Raw genomic sequence first — 21,341 nt, 5'->3', positions numbered from 1 at the left:
GTTTGCTGCAGGCAGTCACTTTTTTGGCAGCTGCTAGAGGCTTTCACCTGAACTCTTAACGCAACAGAGCTTTTTGGTTTTTTGGGACAAAGTCAAGTTCGCTTTGCTTTTGCAAGCTGCCGTCAAAAGTTTCTGCCTCGTCCTGCTCCTTTCGTGCAGGTGGAGCAGGCAGGCTTCAAACTTTTCAACAGCCTGGTAAAGACTGCCGCAAACCGACAGCGCCTGCTGCCCGCAGCGAGCGCCTGCACTGCATCAGGGTGCTGCGAATGCAGTTAAACACAAGACAAAGCAACTTTTGCTGTTTTACAGTCACAAAACTAGTACAAGGCTCCATGAAATTAACAGAAGACTTACTTGGGTTGAAGACTTAGTCACGCAGGTGATCAAAAAGCAGGGGAAAAAAACCCAAAACCCAAACCCAAACCCCACATCTAAGAGGAGAAGCCTGTTGTTTGAGTCTAAACTTAGTCTCCTGGTTAGGAAAATCTTAGGCCATACCTTCCTCAAAAGGACAGATCATACAAGGTCCAGCTGTACATTCTCTAATGACGCGTGTGTCTCAAGGTCTGCATGAAGGAAAAACCCTACAGAGTAAGTTCTGAGCTCTCTACTTTGGCACCTCTGATATATGTACTCTCTACAAAAACTACTACCACTTCTGGTGCTGCACGTACTCAAGGAACAAGATTATTCCTGTCTTCTGGATGTTTGAGGAAGACAGACTTCAACATCTGGCTCAAAAGTCTTTGATAAGCTTTTGATTTTGTCCAAGTGACAAGACAGCACAGTCCAGTTATCAGACAGCATGGCCAGGACTTTATAACTACACGTACAGCAATAGGAAAAGGCAGTCTACAGAGCATGAAAGCAGTAAAGGAATTTATTTTTTTTAAATGCAAGGAGGAGGCGGAAATAGGGCTTGCCTTCCATACTGACAGGTGTAAACACAGGGTGGCCAGCAGCACAGGAACCACATATCCAGACAAACCCAATTAAATTTAATGACAACAAATAATCATGTTCTGCAAGTATTTTTCTGAGGCATTAACTCTACAATCTGTTATGCATGATAATCAGCTTCCATATGTGAATTAGCAAACAGCCAGAAGTTAAAAAGTTAAAAGAATGGGCCATAGTCCAAAGTAGCTCTGCTGTCTGGATCTTCCTATTATGTTCAGGTAAAAGAAAAGACAAAGGGAGGAAAACAAATCACTGCTCTGCAATACCATGTTTTCGAAGTAACAGTCAGTGAAGATAAAAAAGGCTTAAGCTGTAGGAACAGCATCAAGTGCCACTGAGCTACTAACAGACTCTTTCTAGAGAGAAAAGTCTGGAATTAGCAGATAAGAGGCTGAGAACTGAAGCAATTTGTCTTACTTGTTTCTAGCAGAATCTGTAGTAACCAGGCTTGTTACAAAAACTGGTGAGCTGGAAGCCATCCATTTTACCAGAACCTGCTCGTATCATGTCAAGAAGTGCATCAGCAGTATGGTCCTGTTAGCACAAATAAAAATAGCAGCAGCTAATGTAGCCAGCCACCCTGTTCCTCACAGATTCTTAGAAGTGCCAATTTTTACTTTGCAATGTACAAGCATGTACACTAGTTACCGTTTGTTTGGAAGTTGCGACACACATGCCCACACAGCTGCATAAATTACTTAAAATTCATTGCTGGGATGCCAAGACTCCCAAACAGCAACAACAGAAATACACATTTCAGTATCCTATTTCATCCATTTCTACAAGTTTAAACAGTACTAAGTTTAAACAATTCTTACAATCAGGGAAAAACCCCACCAATATCTATTATTTTTAAACTGTAGGCAGTATATGACATTGCTTCCCTCGAAACTGCAGCTCACATACGCGGGTTTTAAAGGACAAAAATGCAGCTTTTACCCAAAAACAGAGGGGGAAAGAACTGGTATTTCTAAATTAGTATGAACTCCTCTACAAATAAACACAGGCTGTCACTATAAAGGAGCAGGTGAAGTGTCTGCTTCCTAAGCAGTAATGTTTAAGGCACTGTTGTTGACCTATTAAAGAAGCTGTCATTTTTGTTACCAGTAACTATGTAAAATTTTAATATGCAAGTCATGAAGTAAATATACATTACTGGAAGACATTGTGCATCTAGGCTTGAAGAGCCATGGGATTTAATTTACCTTTACAAACCAGATTCAACAGTCAGATTCACTGCAGCAGGAAGACAGATCATGACCTCTTATGTCAAGAAAACATCAAATACTCAGATTAGTTTGCCGGTATGGAAGAACTTTTTAACACTCCAAAAAAAAATTATTTTCGTTGTCCCCATGACCTGTCCAATTGAATATGAACTTTAAGGACACTGGGAATCATGATGGAAAATTTTACTCCATGCAAGAGGGCATGCCAATGGCAAAGAACATGTAAGGATATATACTGATATTCACGGGTGACTTCAGCCCGAAGTTGCGTGCTGCTGCTAACAGCAACAGAGACCATCAAATGCGTCTGACAGGTTCCAATACAGCTGAAGTCTAAATTGAAGACTGGCACACTCAAAACCAAATTGCACCACGCACCTTTACTAAAGTTGTCACATTCTGTCCTGCAAAGAGTTGATGACTTCTTGCCCTGTATCCCAGCACTGACAAGACTATTTAAATAAGCACTGAAAGGCCAAGTTTCATATTAAGGGTAAGACAGGTCCAGTTTCAAGACAAGAAATGGCAAATCAAGTTTGTAAAATATTTAATAGAGCAGTTTCCCAGCAGACTCCTGACCAGAATCATAACCAGACTTCTAAAAAGTATATATATTTTTAGATCTGAAAATTTGTCTTTATTTTTTACAAAATGGATTCCAGGAAGTTTAAAAGGCAATATCATAGAGGACTTGGGCGCAGAAATCAGGTGTCATCATTCAAAGCATTCAAGTAGGAATATGGTAATATAAATATTTGAAAAGCATCTTTTATCATAAATGTTCAAAACAAAATGTATAACTCATTCCAAACTAAAAACTGAGCTTTATAGCACATATTTCCCTGAACAGAAAAAATAAGTAACTTTTGAAATATTTCTAAAGGCCTGAAAGCTTTTTCCTTGGTTAGTTACATTAGAAGACTTGCCTTTGATTAAATTCCTTCCTTTCCAAATATGGAAAGTATTACATCAGTCCACTGTTAAAACAGACAATATGTTGCAAATTAATTCTGGTATAGTATGTTCCAACAAAGCCTAGAATATAAAGGTGCTGAGGTGGCTTTGAGTTTAGTAGTCATCTCCTCTGCTGACAACCTCCTTGCATGTCGGGCGCAACAGTATAGTATGCTCAAACTGTGCTGTGTATGAGCCTTTAATGTCGCATAAGGGAGGATATGGATCCACTATACCCAAGTCGCACAGGTTCTTCAATGCCATTAGGTATTTACTCTCTCCCAGGCGATCTAGCCATCTGCGGCAGAAGGCAAGAGTACCAAAGTTTTCATTGATAACATTTAGCAAGTGTTTTGCTCTTGGAAGCCTGGAGGAAAAAAAAGAACAGGTTTGAGAAGAAAGAGGTATCACCAGCAAGCATTCACTACAGAAATAAACCACACAAATTAAGAGGTTAGATTTCAAGGTATTTTAAGACTGCCCAGTCTCGGGATATCTTTCTACATCAATCGGGTGTTCTGTTCACAAAAGAAAGTGCATTTTTCTCCTGCAAAAATATATACTTCAAACAAATCTGAATGATGCCAAACACCCTGGACATCCATTTCGAATAGGGGAAGTTAAGATTGTGAACGTATCTGCATCTAACTACGCAAGCAAAACTAAATGCAATGACAGGAATCTTTCTCTTAAATAAAAAAAGGACAATTCATTTTATAAAGAAAAATAGAATTCTTCCTGATCCAAAGAGGTTAATAATCCGAAGCAATCTAGGCGTAAGCTCGGTTGTTTAAAACACTGAGCAAGTCAAATACTCAGTAAGCTTTTTATTCATACTTCTTACAGTATGTAAGCATAAAAATTGAAGAAGATGTATAGATCTGCTCAGAAATAAACTTATTTCCAAACATAAGCAGTTCCTTTCCAACCCTTAGGCTAATTCTCACCCCACCACCACCTTTTTCATATTACTAGATTGTTCTATGGAAACAAACTAGAACTATCTGGAAAAGCATGTCTGCCTGCTATGTTTCTAACCATAATAGCCTTCACTTCAGAAAAGTATGTTGCACTCCTAGAAATGCCAAAATAAAATCCCAGTGAAAACTGAAAATTAATGATCTATTTCACTTTATAGCAATATGCTGAAACAAGAATTTAAACCCCACAAAATATCCATACAAACGAAACAGATGACATGAATAGCTTGATATATTCCGGAAACAGCACTAAGACAAAGATTGTGGCACACAACCATAATATAGATGTTGATTAAAAAATTCCATACATTTAGTATATAGTCTAGTATACAAACGTAATCTATATATTATTAATCATAAAAAAATTTACTAATGCTAGGAAGATTGTTAAAAAACAATCTAGATTTCTGAAGACATAATGTATTTTCTCCATTACCAGACTCTTTGGAATAAGTCCATATTGTTCCAGACTTACAATCAGAGTGTATTTCATAACAAGAACAATGCTAACACCACCCTTTGAGTCCTCTGACAGCCTTATTAATTAGTGAAGAACCCGCATTGTATCAAATTTAAACCCTCAGGGGGTGATAGCTCTAGCACAATATACCAACAAAAACCAACAAAATCCAACCTTATTGGCACATGCCCAACATCAAAGTTCTTCATATAATGAGAACACTCCATATCATCATGAACAACACCTTTTCCTGTGCTACCGAAGGTTTCTATAGCATATACTTCACCTTCCTAAGGAGAGAAAAAAAAAGGGCACATGTTGCAGTATGAAAATAAGTGACATTGGGCCATTCTCAGTATAACAACTTCTGAATACAAGTAATTAAATGTGAATAGATTCAATCACCAAATCAATGTAGAGAAAAATTCAATACGGAGATTTCACACAGTAAAGTTACAGATATCTCCAAATCATCAGCTATTTATGTTAGTACCATTTTATTTGTTTCAAGCCATAAATATCAGCACATTTCTAGTCACAAATTCTCAAAGTCATTGCAGTTAAAACACTGTCAAAGCATACATCTAACATAGCTAAGAAACTACATTCTGCTGCAAAACATTTGCTAACTGGAAGTAATTCTCCTTTGCTATTCAGATAGAAGTCCTAAGAAATGTATAGTTTAGACATAGCAAATAGATGTTGATTACAGAGACTTACTGCACTGAAGAACTTTCTGCCCAATTTCTGCAAGAATTTTCTGGTAACAGCTGCTAGTATAAACCCTTAACCTGCTCATTTCCACTCCACAAGATGAATTTCTTCAAGAAATGAAGGTGATATATATCTGCAAGGGCATTATCAAAATTCTAGCCAAGAACATACTGAAACGCCATTATATAAACTCATTTCTGCCAAGTGCATTCACGTATCCTTAATGGTAGGACTGTGAAAGGGACTTAACAAGATAGGGCATCAAACATTAACAGACAGCGGGAGCTGGGTTTTTCAGTTTAAGCTACTTGGAAAGTCACAACCCAAAAATAAGAAGCCATATGAACAGCAGTAACACAGGCTTCAAATTCAAGACAAACTCTTAAAGATTCCCCTGAATATTCAACTGATTTCATTTAAAAAACCAAAACAAAACACAAAACCCCACACACAATGCCACACAAAAAATTCACTTTACACCCACTTTTTCAGAATAAGTATCATCAGAGGCTCTATTTCTCTCCGTCACAAAAAACTCATTGGATTGCAGTTTGATACTATAATTAGTACAGTACAGCAAGAGCTTGGCTATGCTCCACATTCTTCACTGGCAAAACTCACCGTCTTTAACGATGTGGGATTGTGTCCTAAGTAACCTACAGAAGCTGAAGAAATTAAAAAATGTCTTCTCCCCAGTGTCTGGATATTCAATTAAAACAATCTCAAAGCTCTGAAATCGTTAAGTAAGATTTGCTTGAAGAACACTTAAGTTTTGTTCTAGTAATATACCGATGATGGATGATATACAAGACCTAACCATTCACTAAGCTAAAACGAGAAGGCCACGCGAGCTTTTTCTGCCTTCCTTTTCCAATACTCTTTAATTGCTTTGCACACTCCTATAGATAAGATGCTAGTTAAAACTTTGTCTTTTTGTTCACATCATTAATGAGGTGATCAAAAATTATGATACAAGTTTTGGGTGATGAGAGTGAGCCTACCTCACAAAACAATCCTGTCCAGACCACAACTGTTCCTATTCAGCTCTTACAAGTCTTACTTACTCACTCTGATAGGCTTACTAGTGACCATTGCTGATCAGTGATCAGGCTTAGAATGAAATTAAAAGCTTCTTATCTCATTACCAATCTTTTAAATAAGCCTTCTTATCTTGTTAGAAGACAAGCTTACATCAAAATGGGGCCTAATTCTCAGGTTACATATTTTAATACTGCCTTTCCAATTGTTAGTTTGCCACATGATGTACAGCAGTTTCTCTTCCCTGCTCCAAAACGCTATTCAAACAACATCCTTCATCCAGCCTCTCACATTAACTAGAAATATGCTTATTATTTTGTATCTGCAAAGAAAAAAATGCACTGGAAGCTTTTCAAGAAAAATACTACATCTAACTGTACTTGCAAAAAGTCATCCAAAGCTACGACACTACAGAAGTATTTCTCAAGAATTACCTGAGCAAGAGAAGATTGTTATTTTGTCTTTTTAATTATAGAGTGAACAAACAAAGAGAGTGTGAATGACTGGCAAGTCCAAACACCTTTCAGGAAAACTCTGGTCCCTCATGCTCACCCCCAAATCTGAATTCTTGTCCTTTTCCCTGCTCTTAAGTGCAACATTTCAACAGTAACATATACACGTTGAGAAATAAATACCCAAGAGTTTCCGTAAGCATCACTAAGGCCTTTCAGATTTCAAGGAGGGGAGGGGGTTGTTGTTTGGTGGGGTTGTCTTTTGTTTGTTTGTTTGTTTTGTCTGGTTGTTTTTAAATAGCAGGGTTCCAAGGCTTCAATTTCAGAAAGTGTTAGACACCAGAACACTCCAGGGCTAAATGGAGAAGCCACCAAGATGAAACAAGAGTGATCACTCCTTTACAGTAACACTACAAAGTACAGCAAAGTTTTCCTCTGCTGCTATTATCCACCAGGATCACAAATACTACACATTAGGACCACATAGGAAATATTATTCTTGCAGTGACAGTTGGGGAAACTTAAGAGAAAGATCTAAGAACTCCATTTACCTCCATTCTTGTGGCTTCTCCTCCTTTCACAATGGGCACCGTTTTTCCAGCATGTATCCTATATGGCCCAATCGAGTGTCCATTCAAATTGCGAATTGGTTTCACTTTTGAAGAAAACATTAATATTACAGGCGATTTCCTAACATGTTAAACTCTTTAAAGCAATTCGGTTTGTTAGCCCACACTGAAAGTACAATAGTGACTCATCATAGTGCAGAGGAACTAAACACAAAACTAACCATGCATGCTGCACAAATTCCAGCCAAGACCCAAGTTAGTTTTGTATGCTACATAAAAACTTCATTACTAAAGACTAGCAACTCCAGCAGTAACAAAAATTTATTAATAAAGCCAAACAGCAGCTATCAAATCATTGGTACATTTTGAAACAGTTGTTTGGCCTGCATCTTATCTGTTAAAGATACAATACGTCGAAGGATAAGCCAAGAACATTCCTCCAGAGGAATGGCAAGCCAGCTAGAAACACGTATTTATGCAAGTCACTCATACCATACTTCTGGTACAGAGGTCTTTTCAATACCATACAAATAAATCGATTTTTCTACAAACATATATACTCTTAAGAGCAACTATCCTTATATAAAGAAAAGAACTTGCCTTGGTATGTTTTGCCATCAATTTCAACCTCATAAGACTCCATAACTTCTTGTATGGCCTCCCCCACATCACAGAGACGTACATCTATCCCAGCACACTGAAAATAAAGTGCAAATATAAATGGAAAATAATTGCAAAGTTTACTGTAAAAGACTTGGTAAATGACTTACATAATGATCATACCTTTATTCCAGTATTTGTGGCATCCTTTACAGCTTGTAATAGTCTGTCATATTTTGGATTGAATGTGACAGTAAAAGCACAGTCAATAATACGACCTGAAATCAGCAGAAGTTAATTAGCTTCATAGTCTTTGCACTGAAGAACGTTCTCAAAGTTTTAATTCATAAATGAAAACTAACCACTAATATGTGTCCCAAAATCTATTTTGCAAATATCGTCGTACTGCAGGACTGTGGGATCCCCAGCATTGGGAGTGTAGTGGGCAGCACAATTATTCAGAGAGCACCCCGTAGGAAATGCAAGACCTGCATTTAAACCATTTTCCTTTATCAGCTTACGTGAGCAGTCTTCTAGTTTTTCACTAAAAGGCAGAGGGGAGGGAGAAGAAAAAAAAAAGAACATAACAGTTTTCATTAATACTTCTTATGATGACTTCAAATAAATCAATGCAAGAACAAAACCTCAGAAAAATATTCAAGCAAATGTTTTCATTTGAAATCTTAAACTACTTGTATGCTAACTAGAAGGAGACCTCTCCTAGACTGGAGAACGTAAGTACAACATAACGGTCTTCAGTTCTTGGTGTTGTTTCTTCTACCCTTTCTTGGGCAGAACTGAGTACTTCACTAATCCATCCTTTACAAGCTACATTTAACTCATTCTTCCTGAACAGCAGAGGTTATACAACTGAAGTTTAGGCAAATTAAATGCATTTTTTCAATTACTGGGATTTATGAGACTAACATTTGTCCTTCCTTTTTTGTCTACTCTTGAGCTGTTAGCTACTGGAAAGCTACAGATACATGTCCACCAGCGCATACTCCTATAGTGGCAGCAAATGATGTAAACTGCAGCTCACATCAGTGCACCACACTCTGATTTTATTTAAGAAAGGTATTCATTCAGAGCAATCTGGAAAAAGAAGAGAGCTTATTTTAATAGGCAAGTCCCCATAGTCTGAGGTACTTTAGGAAGACAAGTCATGTTTTAAGAAAATTATTGCTTGTAACTATAACAGTCAAACTGTGTAATTCAATATGACAGATTTGTTTCAGCCAGACAGTGATTATTAAGACAGCTGTCTTCCTTCCACTTTCCCTGATGGTGTATTATTTCTTTCCGTTATCCTCACACAGCTACCCTGGGGATCAACTCTGATTAGCTTTCTTACTATCCTACTCTTGTCAGCACAGTTCTCAGTCATACCAGGCTGAAAACACCTGATTTTGGAAGCTAAACTGTTCTGGATCACTCTAGATAAACTGAAGGATAGAAAGTGGAAGAGTTGGAAGAGTCAAGAGACTCAGTCCATGCTAATCATTTCTTTAAATTTTACCTTAATCAAACTCATGTTTATCTTGCTCCATTTGCTCAGTTACTTCTTATCAACTGAGAAACAGTTGATAATAACAAAGAAACATTGTGTTTCTCCAGAAACATCAGTCAGTGCTAGACTAAACAGACAAAACCTTCCTTCCCTGACTGAGTACACAGCCATGCCATTTGTACGCCTCTTTGCCTACTCCCAGCCGCAGACTGCACCTGCACTGCTCGCCCACATAGCTTTTCACTGACAATTCTGGCAAAAGCCAGGATGTTTACTACCACTATTGATGCTTCTCTCAGCACCGCTGCAGAACTTATGTACAAGTCTAGCCAAGGCACTGAACATTAAAATCAAGCATGTGCTCAAAATAAGCGAACGTAACCGAAAGCTTAGCCTGAAAATCAGTATGATCCCAGGCCCTGTAAAGCTGCATAAGCTAAGAGTATGTTATAAGAGGAAACTTAAAGGAAATAATTGGGGATACTGGTTGTGTACTTCAAACAGAAATCCCTCCAATACTCATGATACAGCGAATCAAGCACACAGAATTGAGACTAAATCCCTCCCCCTCTGAAAACTGAAGAAAAATCTACAGCAGGGGTCTTTGAGAAGACCTGTGTCCTCACCAGATTTCTATCATTGTCATTCCAGGTTTTATCCAGCTCATAACGTATTTCCTCACTTGTCTGTGTGCCTCTGCAGCCTCCCGAAAATCGTTCCAGATTTCCTCACTGGCTTGGTCTAGTGCTTTCTTCTCTTCACTAGTTGTTCTCCAAGCAGCAGTTCGCCTTCAAAATAAATAGAGTGTCATGAAAAGTTACTGTAATCACAGTAGTCATTACAACTTCTGTCTAAAGCCTGCAAAGTGTTTATTAACCAGTCAGGTCTACTTTCCCCTTTGCAACAGAAAAGATCCTGATTTACAAAATTTTCAGAAAGGAAGCCTACTAAAAAAACCAAAACCAAACCAAACCCCAAACTATCAGCACCACAGACTAGCACGTATGAAAGGCTGTAACACTGCAGAAAAGAAAATAAAAATCACGTATACATAGAAATCAAATTCAGTTAGACCACGAACCGTATTATTCCCTTCACATTTTCAAAAGCCTTACCTCCCAACCCTCCCAAAGCCCAGAGAAGCAGTGTGCTTGAAGGATGCATAGTACTTTTCAAAAAGACAGAACAGGTGTATAAAATTCATATCAATGCCTGCAATTCTACCTTGAGTTTAGCAGGGCAAATCACTGCAACACACTCTGTTCATGCAAAAAGTTTATTTTTTGCACAATGTTACTCATTCAGACACTGATCTTCCTGTATGGAGAAGAGTCTCAGCACTGTAGTGTAGCTACTTGGCCTAGAAACTGTTACTGCCACAGAGACAATAACCTCCTTGAAAATTTAAGAGCTTGCAGTTCCAGTATTACTTTTGCTCACCCTCAGAATATTGAGGTAGTAACACCTATCACAGTGCATAATAACTACGACACATGCCAGGAAGTTATTTTCTAAATTTGCTGGATGGTGAGTTAACATTTGTTCCAGGAGAATACCATTCATTCTGGCTCTTCGGTAGGTTCATAAAACAAATACAAGAATAATTTTCAATACGAAAGCAAATATAAGATTAATTTTGAATATTTTTTTTTTATTATGCAAGAAACCATACAACTAAGGTTCCAAGAAAGCAAACAAACAAAGAAACAAAAAAGTAATTTAAGCACTCTAGCAACTATCAGAGCTTAACTAAGACTACTCTTCTGACTACAAAGTAGAGATAACCTTCAAATGGTGAAGCTGAAGCCCTGTAATGATGCAAAAAACCCTGGTGATAACTCAAAAGAACTCCATACATGCTATGCAGGACAAATACTACTAAAAACAATACACAGCTGCACATCCTGGTAGGTGGGTCATAAAAGAAAAGGGATGATGGACAAGATGGACCAAAGATGCTGAACTATGCCAAAGTTTCCAAATCTAGAAATTAAATTTTACCTTTATGTAAGTGGGCTGATTCTAAGCAAACAGCTGAATAGGATTACTTTTTGAAATCCAAAGGTGTAGCTACTTACCCATTTCATAAACACACAATTTGGCTCCATTCTAAGAGTTTCCTTCACAGCCAAAAACCAGGTATGAGTGAACCAAGTGACTATGCCCTGCAATTTTGCTGCATTTTTGCTGCTGTATTTATACAGTGTTAAGAAACCTGCAATCCTAAAGCACAGTTGAAAAGATGAAGGATAACAGGCTATCCTATACAATTTTTCTCAGGATGACCAGAGGATCCAAATATTTTGAGACCCTTTTGCTTGTTTCCCTTGAACCTCCTGCTCCTTTTCAGATAAAGTAACAACAGTGCAAAGGAGAAATCCCATGCTTACTTCAGGCTGCAACACCTGAGCCCCCAACTACACTTGGAAATTGGACTACTGCCAGCACAGTAGTCATGGCACAAGAAGACAAAAAAGGTGTACTGCAGAAAAACAGCGGGGAAGAGGGACTCGAGGATCCTTTCAGACCGCTCTGGATTCCAGCAGGAAACACGCTCTGGCAGCAAGAGCTGCTGACAGAGTCTGGGCAGCCACTATGCCACCAGTCACGGACTCAAGCGCAAACTCCAGTGAACTGGCAGGAATCCGTCCTGTATTTCAGCATATCATCACTCCATGCAAGACAACTGGGAGACAAAATAGCCTCTACAATTAAAAATACTGTATCAGACCCAAAGCATTTTGCTGCCAAAGGTGCACCGCTGCCACCTAGGAGCTCAGGAAAGGAGGCGACAAGAAATCCTGCTTGGGCATAAGCACTTCAGGACACGTGAAAAATCAATTGATCAGATAAAGGTCTCAAACCACACATCAAGTCCTCTGACAAGTATATGAGCTAACAAGCTTTTCTGAGGATGGTTTCCTAATGTGTTGGCTACCACCTAAGTCAGCTTAAGAAGTTCACCTCTTGCTCCAAGCCATTTGTTCCCACCTTCTCATGCCAGTTCAGAGTCCCCAGTTTTCACTAGTACAAAACTTTATAGGATTGTGCTGTAAACTAGAATTTAGTAATCAAAAAAAGAATTCCAGAAAATAATTCCCTCAGATTATTTTAACCCAGGTAACAGCACAGGGGCAGAAACAAGCAGGCAGGGACAAGAATCCCTTAATCCTACTTCAATAAAATAAGTGAATCATGAAATATTGCTTATAGCTTTTCCACTCTCACTGTCACATCATTTCAAATTCAGGTGTCTTCAACAAAAAACATAAGCCTTCAAACAGAACTAAAGACCCGAGATATTTAGACAACAGACCAACAGCTTTGATATTTTTATAAGAATTAATTCTTTGCTATTTTTCCCCTGAAAATTGAATGATACCCACTTCTAGTTCAGCTTCCTGCACAAAATACACAATTCTAGGTTGATGAGAGGTAACTTCAGAAAGTGTGTGACGTCAAGAGATAAGATTAGAAGTGCAACTCTTCAAAAAAAATCAAAGACAAAACCCTACTGAACTCAGCATGAATAAGAAGTGGCACAAAAATGCTTCACCAATATATAAAATTAAACTATTAATCACAATAGGAAAATATCCTACCATTCATGTCAGCTACTAATTTAAGTAGCTGCTTATGTTAGGAAATGCTGAAGTATCATCCTAAGAGTTAACTATTCAAATTAGGAGAAAATTAAGCATGCATTTGCTTAAGCAAATTATATAAAGAAACTATTTCGGGATCCTTAGAACAGTATATTCTTCTTCCACAGCAGAACATTCTTGGTACAGAAAAGATGCCCCACTTAAATCTTGTTAGAAAAAGTGGTTTGGTTTTGTTGTTTTGTGTTGTTTGGTTTTTTTTCCTTTCAAATGAATAGTAGCAAACCCACAGTAGAACATTTAATCTTCAATAGCTGGATATGAAACAGAGGTGTAAAAATAGTTTATTAACAAATGACACACTATGACATGCTTAAGATGTTTATAATCTAATTTCCTGGATTGCTTAAAACACGTCCTTCTGAATGTGGCATATGCATATACAGACAAACACTTAACTTACGCATGAAAGAATCACTCCTGAATCAGCCTGTCAGGACTACCCTAGGAAAGTCCTTCATTAGCATGCTAATACTGTGCATACAAACAAGGCAGTCATTTATAAATAAATATGAGCACACCTTGTGATCAAATTGAAGTAATTAAAAAGAAGAAAAGGGTTCCTCAAAACCAAATTTTAATCTCATAAAAATGAAACCCTATTATCTGTGAATATCTGAACACAATTTATAGGATGTACTAGAAATTCTTAACTATGTTGCTTACACTCTATGAGAAACAGACGTTGACTTTAAACAACCAATAAATGCTTTAAAGTAATTTCCTTCTGAAAAAAAAAGTCATTGAAAACTAAACAATGCTTTCAGAAATACAAATATTTATCTACTCCCTCTCCCCTCCAACCCCCATCGTGAGTTTAAACTATTTTTTCAGTTTTGATTTAAAATTTCCTGGGAAGTTTTCAGTAATACTTCATCTTTTCATTCAGATTTTCATGCAATTCAAGCTGATTCCACCCTGTCCATGTCCCCCCCACCCCATTCAAGTAAAACATGACCTTCCATAACACTTCATGTAGGAGAAATCAGGAAACTCAGTCAAACTGGTATATCCTAGTTCCTAACAAAGCAAAAGCAAATAGTAGTTCCCTATGCTTCTCTTATGTTTTCAAAGTGCAGAATACACCACTTAGGCTTTTAAATTAAACTGTCTCATACTCTGAGACTGACATGTATCTACAAAAAAAAAAAAAAAAGAAAAAAACAAAAGAAGAAATTGACATCTAGATGCCCCCAAAACTGCTGCATAACAGTGTCTCATCTCCCTAAATTTTAAAGCTTCACTCAATTTTAATTCAGACTATATTTTTGTTAGAAGCTGCCTATTGAAATCCTGTTGGTCCCCTGAGCCTCAAAGTCCCCTGCCTCATGGCAATTCTGCTCATACAGGCTATACCTTAATTAAAAGGGCAAGGAAGGAGGAACATTTCTGGCCTGAAGACTTCTATTCATGAAATCCTTAGATGATCCGGGTTAAAAAAAAAAAAAAAAAAAAAAAGCATGTTACAACCCACTTTGTCCATTTAGTTGTACATTAGCAGTTTTGCAATTCAGCACATGCAGATGACAGCATTTAGTTTTTAAGCTTAAAACACTCACCCATCTTGTGTTGGTGGGTATTCACATTCTTCTCCCTTCGGGAATATGTTGCTGGGAAATAGATCACATATTGGAATAGAAGGTGGATCTGTCTGGACTTTAGCTGTTGAGTAAAATTTAAGAAAGTTTTACATATGGTACACTGGAAATAAGTGTCTTATTTCAACCATAAAAATTAAACAGTACAAGTTATTTAAGATCCCCTTACTAGAATTTGGGCTTCTACCAAAACAACATCCTATCACAATGCCCTCATATTATGTGGCCAATGCTCAAGGTGGCCTTCAGGGACAGCAGAAGGAAGAAAACTCAGCCAGACTTAGTCTACAATCCCAAACTGCACCCCAAAATTTGTTTCAGCTGCCAAGAACAGCACTTACACATGCTTACACCAAATATTCATGCAGTCTATCTTTATTTTTGTGCTTGATACCTACGTCCTTTCTTCTTTTTCTTCTTCTTCTTCTTTTTCCCCGTTGCTCCATCTCCTTCACCCTCTCCATCTACAGGAAAGAAAGTGCTCAGGTGAACATAAAATAACCTTAAAGAACCAAAGAATTCTGAATGAGACACAAAACCATCTGGACTATCTGGAAACACTTCTTTCACAGCAGAATTTAATGGATTAAAAGATGGCAGCTAGAAGCTGCCACCAAACAATTAGCATTTTCAGCCCCTATGCCAAACACAGACCTAAGAAAATACTGTCTAAAGTTGACGACTTAAACATATCACCAAACAGAGAAAAAAAGCAGCTCAGGGGAAGAGTTTTCAGAAAGTCCTCCTTCAAATTCCTCTGTTCTCAAGTCACCCAAAAATATGCCTGGGGTTGGGGGAGGGCGTGAGAGAGAACTGTATTAGACACAACATCTAACAAAAAGCTAGGAACTAGTGCTTCAAACCCATCTTCTGATGCTTCAGCTAAAGGAACTTAATGCATCTGGAAAGATCAAAAGCCCAAACAAAAATGACAGCACTTAGGTCAAGATGAGTTTAATCTGGAAAGAACAGGGAAAGTCACAACCAGCACTGAGCAAAACCACTGCGTGTGGGAGGTACCAGTGGGAGGTTTTCAGAGCACAGCATGTAAGAACCAAGAATTGGCCACACCATGTTACAGTCACATTTGCACGTCAACAATAACTCCATGGACTTCACATTTAGCTATGTCTAATGCTTAGTTACTTCATATACAATGAAGTATTTATCTAATGTGGTACCATCTAACTAAACCTTCTAGACCTAACCACAAGTTCATTTCAAAATGGATTAAGTACAAGTCATCTACATTTAGAACAGTTATTTTTATCTAAAGCAAAAAGTAAAATTGAAAGAACTTTTAGAATCAAGTCAAAGCACTACCATTTTGAATGCATTTCTACAGAAACTTTTATTTGCTCATTTATTTAAAAACAAAACCAAACAAAAACACTGATCAGTTGTTCCAGTCACTAGATTCCAAGCCCTTCATGATGGTCAGTGTCATCCGCATTTTTATGCTGTAGTGAGTGCTGTAATCCTGCAGCTGGGACAAATTTCAGTAATGTGTTACCCCTGCCCCTCCCTAGCTCATTTTGGCATTAAGTATCTTATTTTAAATTTTGGTAAAAAATTGCAAGTATAACTTGCACTACTAGTGTAACTACAATGTTGTCCAGCCTACCAGATTCTCCACCAATCCATATTTCACAGGCAGCCAAAAATCCTTAACAGCACATATAAGTTTCTTTAAAATGTGGTAACTTTGCCACATTTCTCTTGACCTTGAGCTGTGCTCAAACCATTCATCAAGAAATGAACTAGACATGACTCCAGTTCATTCAGCAAGTGATTTTTGGATTATTTTTTTTTTAAACACTAGGCCTAAACTGCAAAAAAAGTACAGCATTTCTTAAATGTCACTGTCGCTACCTGCTTATTGTGGTTTTTTCATACTTCACTGCACATGAATCTGCCAACTGCAAGGCAAACTAACCAGGCCTATGCTTTCACGTCCTTGAAGACTGCTGCAGACTAACTGTGCTGCCAGAAACATAACTACTGCATCTGACCAATATCCTGTTTGTCTTCAGGTTACTTAGCTGGTAACCAAAAAAAATTTTCACCAGAAAAGCAATTTAAGATCTTTGCAAAACTAAAGCAAAACTACTGCATATGACCAATTCCCTGTTCGTCTTCAGGTTATTTAGCTGGTAACCGAAAAAATTTTCACCAGAAAAGCAATTTAAGATCTTTGCAAAACTAAAGCAAAACTACTACATCTGACCAATTACCTGTTCGTCTTCAGGTTATTTAGCTGGTAACCGAAAAAATTTTCACCAGAAAAGCAATTTAAGATCTTTGCAAAACTAAATCCCAACCTTATGCCATTTTGGTATAGCTGTTTAATAACTTAGCCTAGTATCATGCAAAAATGTTATCTATCAGCATGTTTTAACACTGCAATGGAAATCTGAAGAGCACTTCCTAATCTCTCCCAGTTTTCAAAAGGTATACAGTCTCATTTCTGAGGCCACTCAGTTACAGGCTTATCAAGGGGGAAAAAAAAAAAAAAAAAAAAAAAAAAAAAAAAAAAAAAAAAAAAAAAAAAAAAAAGGAGAGGGAGATATTTTATTGGGTTTAATCTAACACAGCACCATGTCTTCAGCAACACCTCTGAAACTACACAATTAAGATGGCAAGTGGTGAGAACCAGTACAAGCAAAACCACACAGCTGTCTTCAAAAAAACTTACAGCAATTTTTATTTTTCTGCAAAAATACTGTTTTTCTAAAAGCACATCCAAGTCTAATATGTGGGAAAAAAGGAGGATTATTATTTCAGAGATAGCACCACTTCTTTTTTTTTAATACTTTCTAATACTGTAATACTAACTGCTAACACTGTAAAAAGCATAAAAGAACAAAGCACTCAATCTGCGACTAACGATGTTACTTTCCTGAGATTTTTTTTGCATTTTATAAAGTTTTCACTACCCTCATTTCACTACCCTACTTTCATTGCAACGATGGCAAAGCACATATTGTATTTATTATCTTCCAACACTATAACCTGAAATATACCGTAAAACAAATAATCCATCAGAATATACTTCTACAGAAAGTAACTGGATAAAGCTGGATGCTATATATAGATTAATAATGATCAAAGATCAATTTATTTGTAATTTTATATGTCAACTAAGATTTCTAAGCAGAACAGTAAGAAGCATTTTAGGATGCTGAGCCAACTTGTATGCCTTGCTTGTGTATTAATCTCTCCCCAGTTCAGTTTTAATGAAAAATTAAGATTACAGAAGAACAGGTTAAGTCACTGGTAAAGACTCTAAGACCTTCTATTAATTAAAATGCTCCCTTAAAATTTTCTATATATCTCTTGTTCTAAGCCAAGAGTAAGTGACATAATTTGGACCATAAATTTACAGTGATGATGGTAATGCAAGTGAGAATGATTTATAGCTTACCGTACCTTAAACTAAACATTTCCCTGCAGTGATAAGATCCTTGAAAACAAGAAGCTTTAACAAAGCTGTTATCCCTGTTAATTTTTTTATATACATGCATTGTGACATCTAAATTGTTGCCAAAACAAGTAAAAAGTATATATAGTTGCATCTCAGCTCTGCCAAGAAAAAAAACACAACCAAACCCAGAACACATCTGTAAAAGGTTTGTTAAAATGGGAGTCTAGGAAGACTGAAACTTGAAGTGTCAAGAGAAAAAATAAGTTACACTTGCCTTCATCATCATCATCTTTTTCCTTCTCCTCCAGTGCTTGTTTATCCAATTGTTTTGCTACATCATCAAGAGCACCTTCCATTTCTTTATCTGTTTCTTGTCCTGCTTGCAAAATTAAAGTACGACTTACAGTAAAAGATAGCTCCACATTAGTAAACAATAGCCCCCAAAGCTTTATAGAAATATTATGTGGTACTTATCCTACAGATACCAGAGCACATGCTGGTTTGTTGTTTTGTTGGTTTTTTTTTTTAAAGCTGACCCAAGGTGTAAGATTATAGGGCACTACAGTGACAGGTACTGTTGCTGAAACTCGTGTATAAAGGCAGCATTATCCAGACGCTTCTGATGACTTTTTTTCTGCCAGGGTAACTAATTCTCCTTGCCATAGCAGCAACCTGCTCTTGTGAGATAATATGGGCGTGAAGTAGATAATTATAAACGCACAGCACGGTCATCACTAACTACTAGCCTGCTAAAGCAAACCCAAACCGTAGCTCCTTTACGCTATTTGCCCAGACTTGCACCAGCTCCCTCAGAGAACTTGGGAGGGGTACAGAGAGACTCCATCATGCGGGATGACTTTTACAGCAGCAGCAGCAGCAGCCTTACGCCTTTCCCCCCCTCAAGGCATAGGAGGGGATGAGGGAAGGGGTGGCTTCTCCAGCACGCACCGGAGCAGGGAGGAATTCCCTCTCCCCAGCTTCCCTTGGTGCTGAACGGCAGCAGCATCCTCCCAACACCCGCCAGACCCTTCCTCGTCTCGGGAGGCGGGGGGGGATCCCCCACAGCCCACGCAGCCGCCGCGGGCCGGGACAGCGGCCTCGGCAGCGCCCATCACCCGCACCGGCGGGACCCTTTAGCCACCCACAGCCGCCCGCTGAACCGCCTACGAAGCCCGGTCTGCCGGGTCACAGCCCCCCTCCTCAGCCCACCCCACCGGCCTGTCAGCAGAGGGTCCCGGCGCGACGCGGCCCGGCCCTTACCCGCGGGGCCCGCTTTGCCCTTCTTCTTCTTCTTGCGCTTCTTCTTGGCACCATCCTCGGCGCCGAGCCCCGCCGCGCCTCCCTCCGCGCCGTCTTTCTCCTCAGGCTCCTGCGGCAGCTCGCCGTTGAGGTGTTTCTCCGCCTCGGCGGCCGCGCTGCCCGCCTGCCCCACGCCCGCCATGTCGCCGCGGCCGCGCCGCCCTCCCACACACGGGACGAGCGAGAGGGAGGGAGCGAGCGGCGGGGACGGACCTCCGCTCTATGGTGAGCGCGGGGCACGCCGGGAAGGCTGGAGGACTCCGCCGGGGAGGGGTGGAGGAAGGAGGGGAGGGCTTCGGGTGCTGGCGGGTTTTGTGGTGGTGTAACCGTGCTGGCTAAAAACACTACTTTTTTTTTCTTCCTCACCTGTGTATTTTAACACCTCTTGCCTGAGGTGTATTTATAGTATATAGTACAACGCGGTTTGTAGCTTAGAAAGTTTATAAATGGGTCTCGCCCTGCATAAGTTGGGTTTTTAAGTGCTTCTGCAGCCCGGTTTTTGCTTAGGAAAACTGGTAATGCCTTGTTACCTCCCTGAGGCACAAATTGTGCCCCCCTGGCCCTGCTGAGGCTGGCCGCTGCCTTCGTTATTCCCCGCCATGGCTCAGACCCAGGGGCCCTGTCCCTCGCTCCCGGCCTGCTACGATCCTTGGCAAGCGCGAGGCTTCAGACGACTAAAGCTGCCGTCCAGCGCTGATCAAACTCCATCCCGGCCTGCGCAGCGGCGTGTTCTCCAGTGGTTTTGCCTGTAAGAACACCTGGAAACATCCAGCTGGGCCTTTTGTGGGACCGGGCTGGGCGCCGGCAAGCTGGCTTCGCTGGGCTTGAGGCACGGTCAGGGCCCCACCAGTTGGGAGCTGCTGTGGTAGCGCTGGTTCCCCATTTAAACCACGTCATTCTATGTCCATATCAATTAATATAACCGGACCACCTCCAGGAGGGTCCTATTACGGTGGCTTAAAGCGGAATAAACCTTGCACAATAGAGAGGTGAGCCATTTAATGCTCTGTTGCTATTTTCCTGCTGGTTTGTTGCCAGTCAGAATTGATGTTGTCTGCAGCTGATGAAGAGAGCTGTGGAGGGACGGCTCTTTCTCATAGTGAGAATGGATGGCACACAAGCATGTGCACTGATGTTGCCTAGAACACTTTTTTTTGGTGTATTGCTTTCCATTCTGGTTTTCTAATTAGGTAGAATTAGAGCTGGGGGGTTTTTTTGTGGTTGACCGCAGGGGGACAAGGAACACCAGGGGTCATGTTCACCGAGTTCTCCATTTTGAGTCATCTTAGATCTTCCTGTTGTACATTTATTGTAGCTGGGCACTGTAATGGTCTCAAGAAACCCAGTAAGAGTGTTTCTACTTTTGTGTTTGATTTTAATCCATTCGTCTCTCATGTACCAGACTGTTCTTACCCCTTGATATATCCCCTTTGGTGCCTTTGACAGCTTGAAAAAGAGACTTGTGCTCCTAGCTTGTGCTCCTGATCCATTCACTCTAGTAAGTGCAAAAACAGACAAGTTGCCAGACCATGGATTTTGTTGACTCTAGAACTGAAGTCACAGATAACGGAGGCCATGAAGTCTAGGTAAGCCCAGGGAATACAGAAGGCGAGATATTGACCAGAGATAGATAAAGGAAAAATAAGGTAGGAAAGAATACATCTCGTGCAGCAGCTGCAGACAAGAGATCCAGAAGTAAGGGCATCAGAGGAAAAGGGACAACAAGTAGAACAAATGTTTCTGTGATCAGCTGAATTAATGAAGCCAGTTTTCTCAGAGGGTTCTTTCTTTCCTCCCCAGAATGACTCCAGCACCATTTGTAATCACTGAGGTACCCCAATGAAGAGAGAGGTGGCTTGTTCTTTAGTACTACATTTGCAGGTGGCCAGCTG

The 21,341-nt window shown here is 39.4% G+C and overlaps 2 protein-coding genes across 2 annotated transcripts in view; both read right to left on the bottom strand.

The window, feature by feature from the left end:
- VEZT (vezatin, adherens junctions transmembrane protein) overlaps nt 1-21,341 on the bottom strand; it is a 150,143-nt gene that overhangs the window by 23,413 nt on the left and 105,389 nt on the right. The gene's annotated exons all lie outside the window — the stretch shown is intronic.
- On the bottom strand, nt 789-19,619 carry METAP2 (methionyl aminopeptidase 2). Its single transcript, XM_049792179.1, has 11 exons — nt 19,411-19,619; nt 18,425-18,526; nt 15,125-15,190; nt 14,688-14,790; nt 10,093-10,254; nt 8,319-8,500; nt 8,140-8,234; nt 7,957-8,053; nt 7,339-7,442; nt 4,758-4,873; nt 789-3,510 (listed from the first exon to the last, which is right to left on the bottom strand). Exons 1-11 carry the CDS (start codon nt 19,589-19,591, stop codon nt 3,258-3,260), a joined length of 1,461 nt encoding a protein of 486 aa, XP_049648136.1. The 5' UTR covers nt 19,592-19,619; the 3' UTR covers nt 789-3,257.

This window comes from Accipiter gentilis, chromosome 34, assembly GCF_929443795.1.
Source record: "Accipiter gentilis chromosome 34, bAccGen1.1, whole genome shotgun sequence".
NCBI lineage: Eukaryota > Metazoa > Chordata > Aves > Accipitriformes > Accipitridae > Astur > Astur gentilis.
Note: the sequence above shows the minus strand (reverse complement) of the source record. Positions and strands in the feature narration are given on the sequence as shown.

Coding starts and splice junctions, on each gene's coding strand:
- METAP2 (XM_049792179.1), bottom strand. CDS start 19,591: ATGGCGGGCGTGGGGCAGGCGGGCAGCGCGGCCGCCGAGGCGGAGAAA. Junction 15,191..18,424: donor AAAAGATGATGATGATGAAG/GCAAGTGTAACT, acceptor TCTTTCCTGTAG/ATGGAGAGGGTGAAGGAGAT. Junction 4,874..7,338: donor GAGAAGCCACAAGAATGGAG/GTAAATGGAGTT, acceptor TTCTCTCCTTAG/GAAGGTGAAGTATATGCTAT.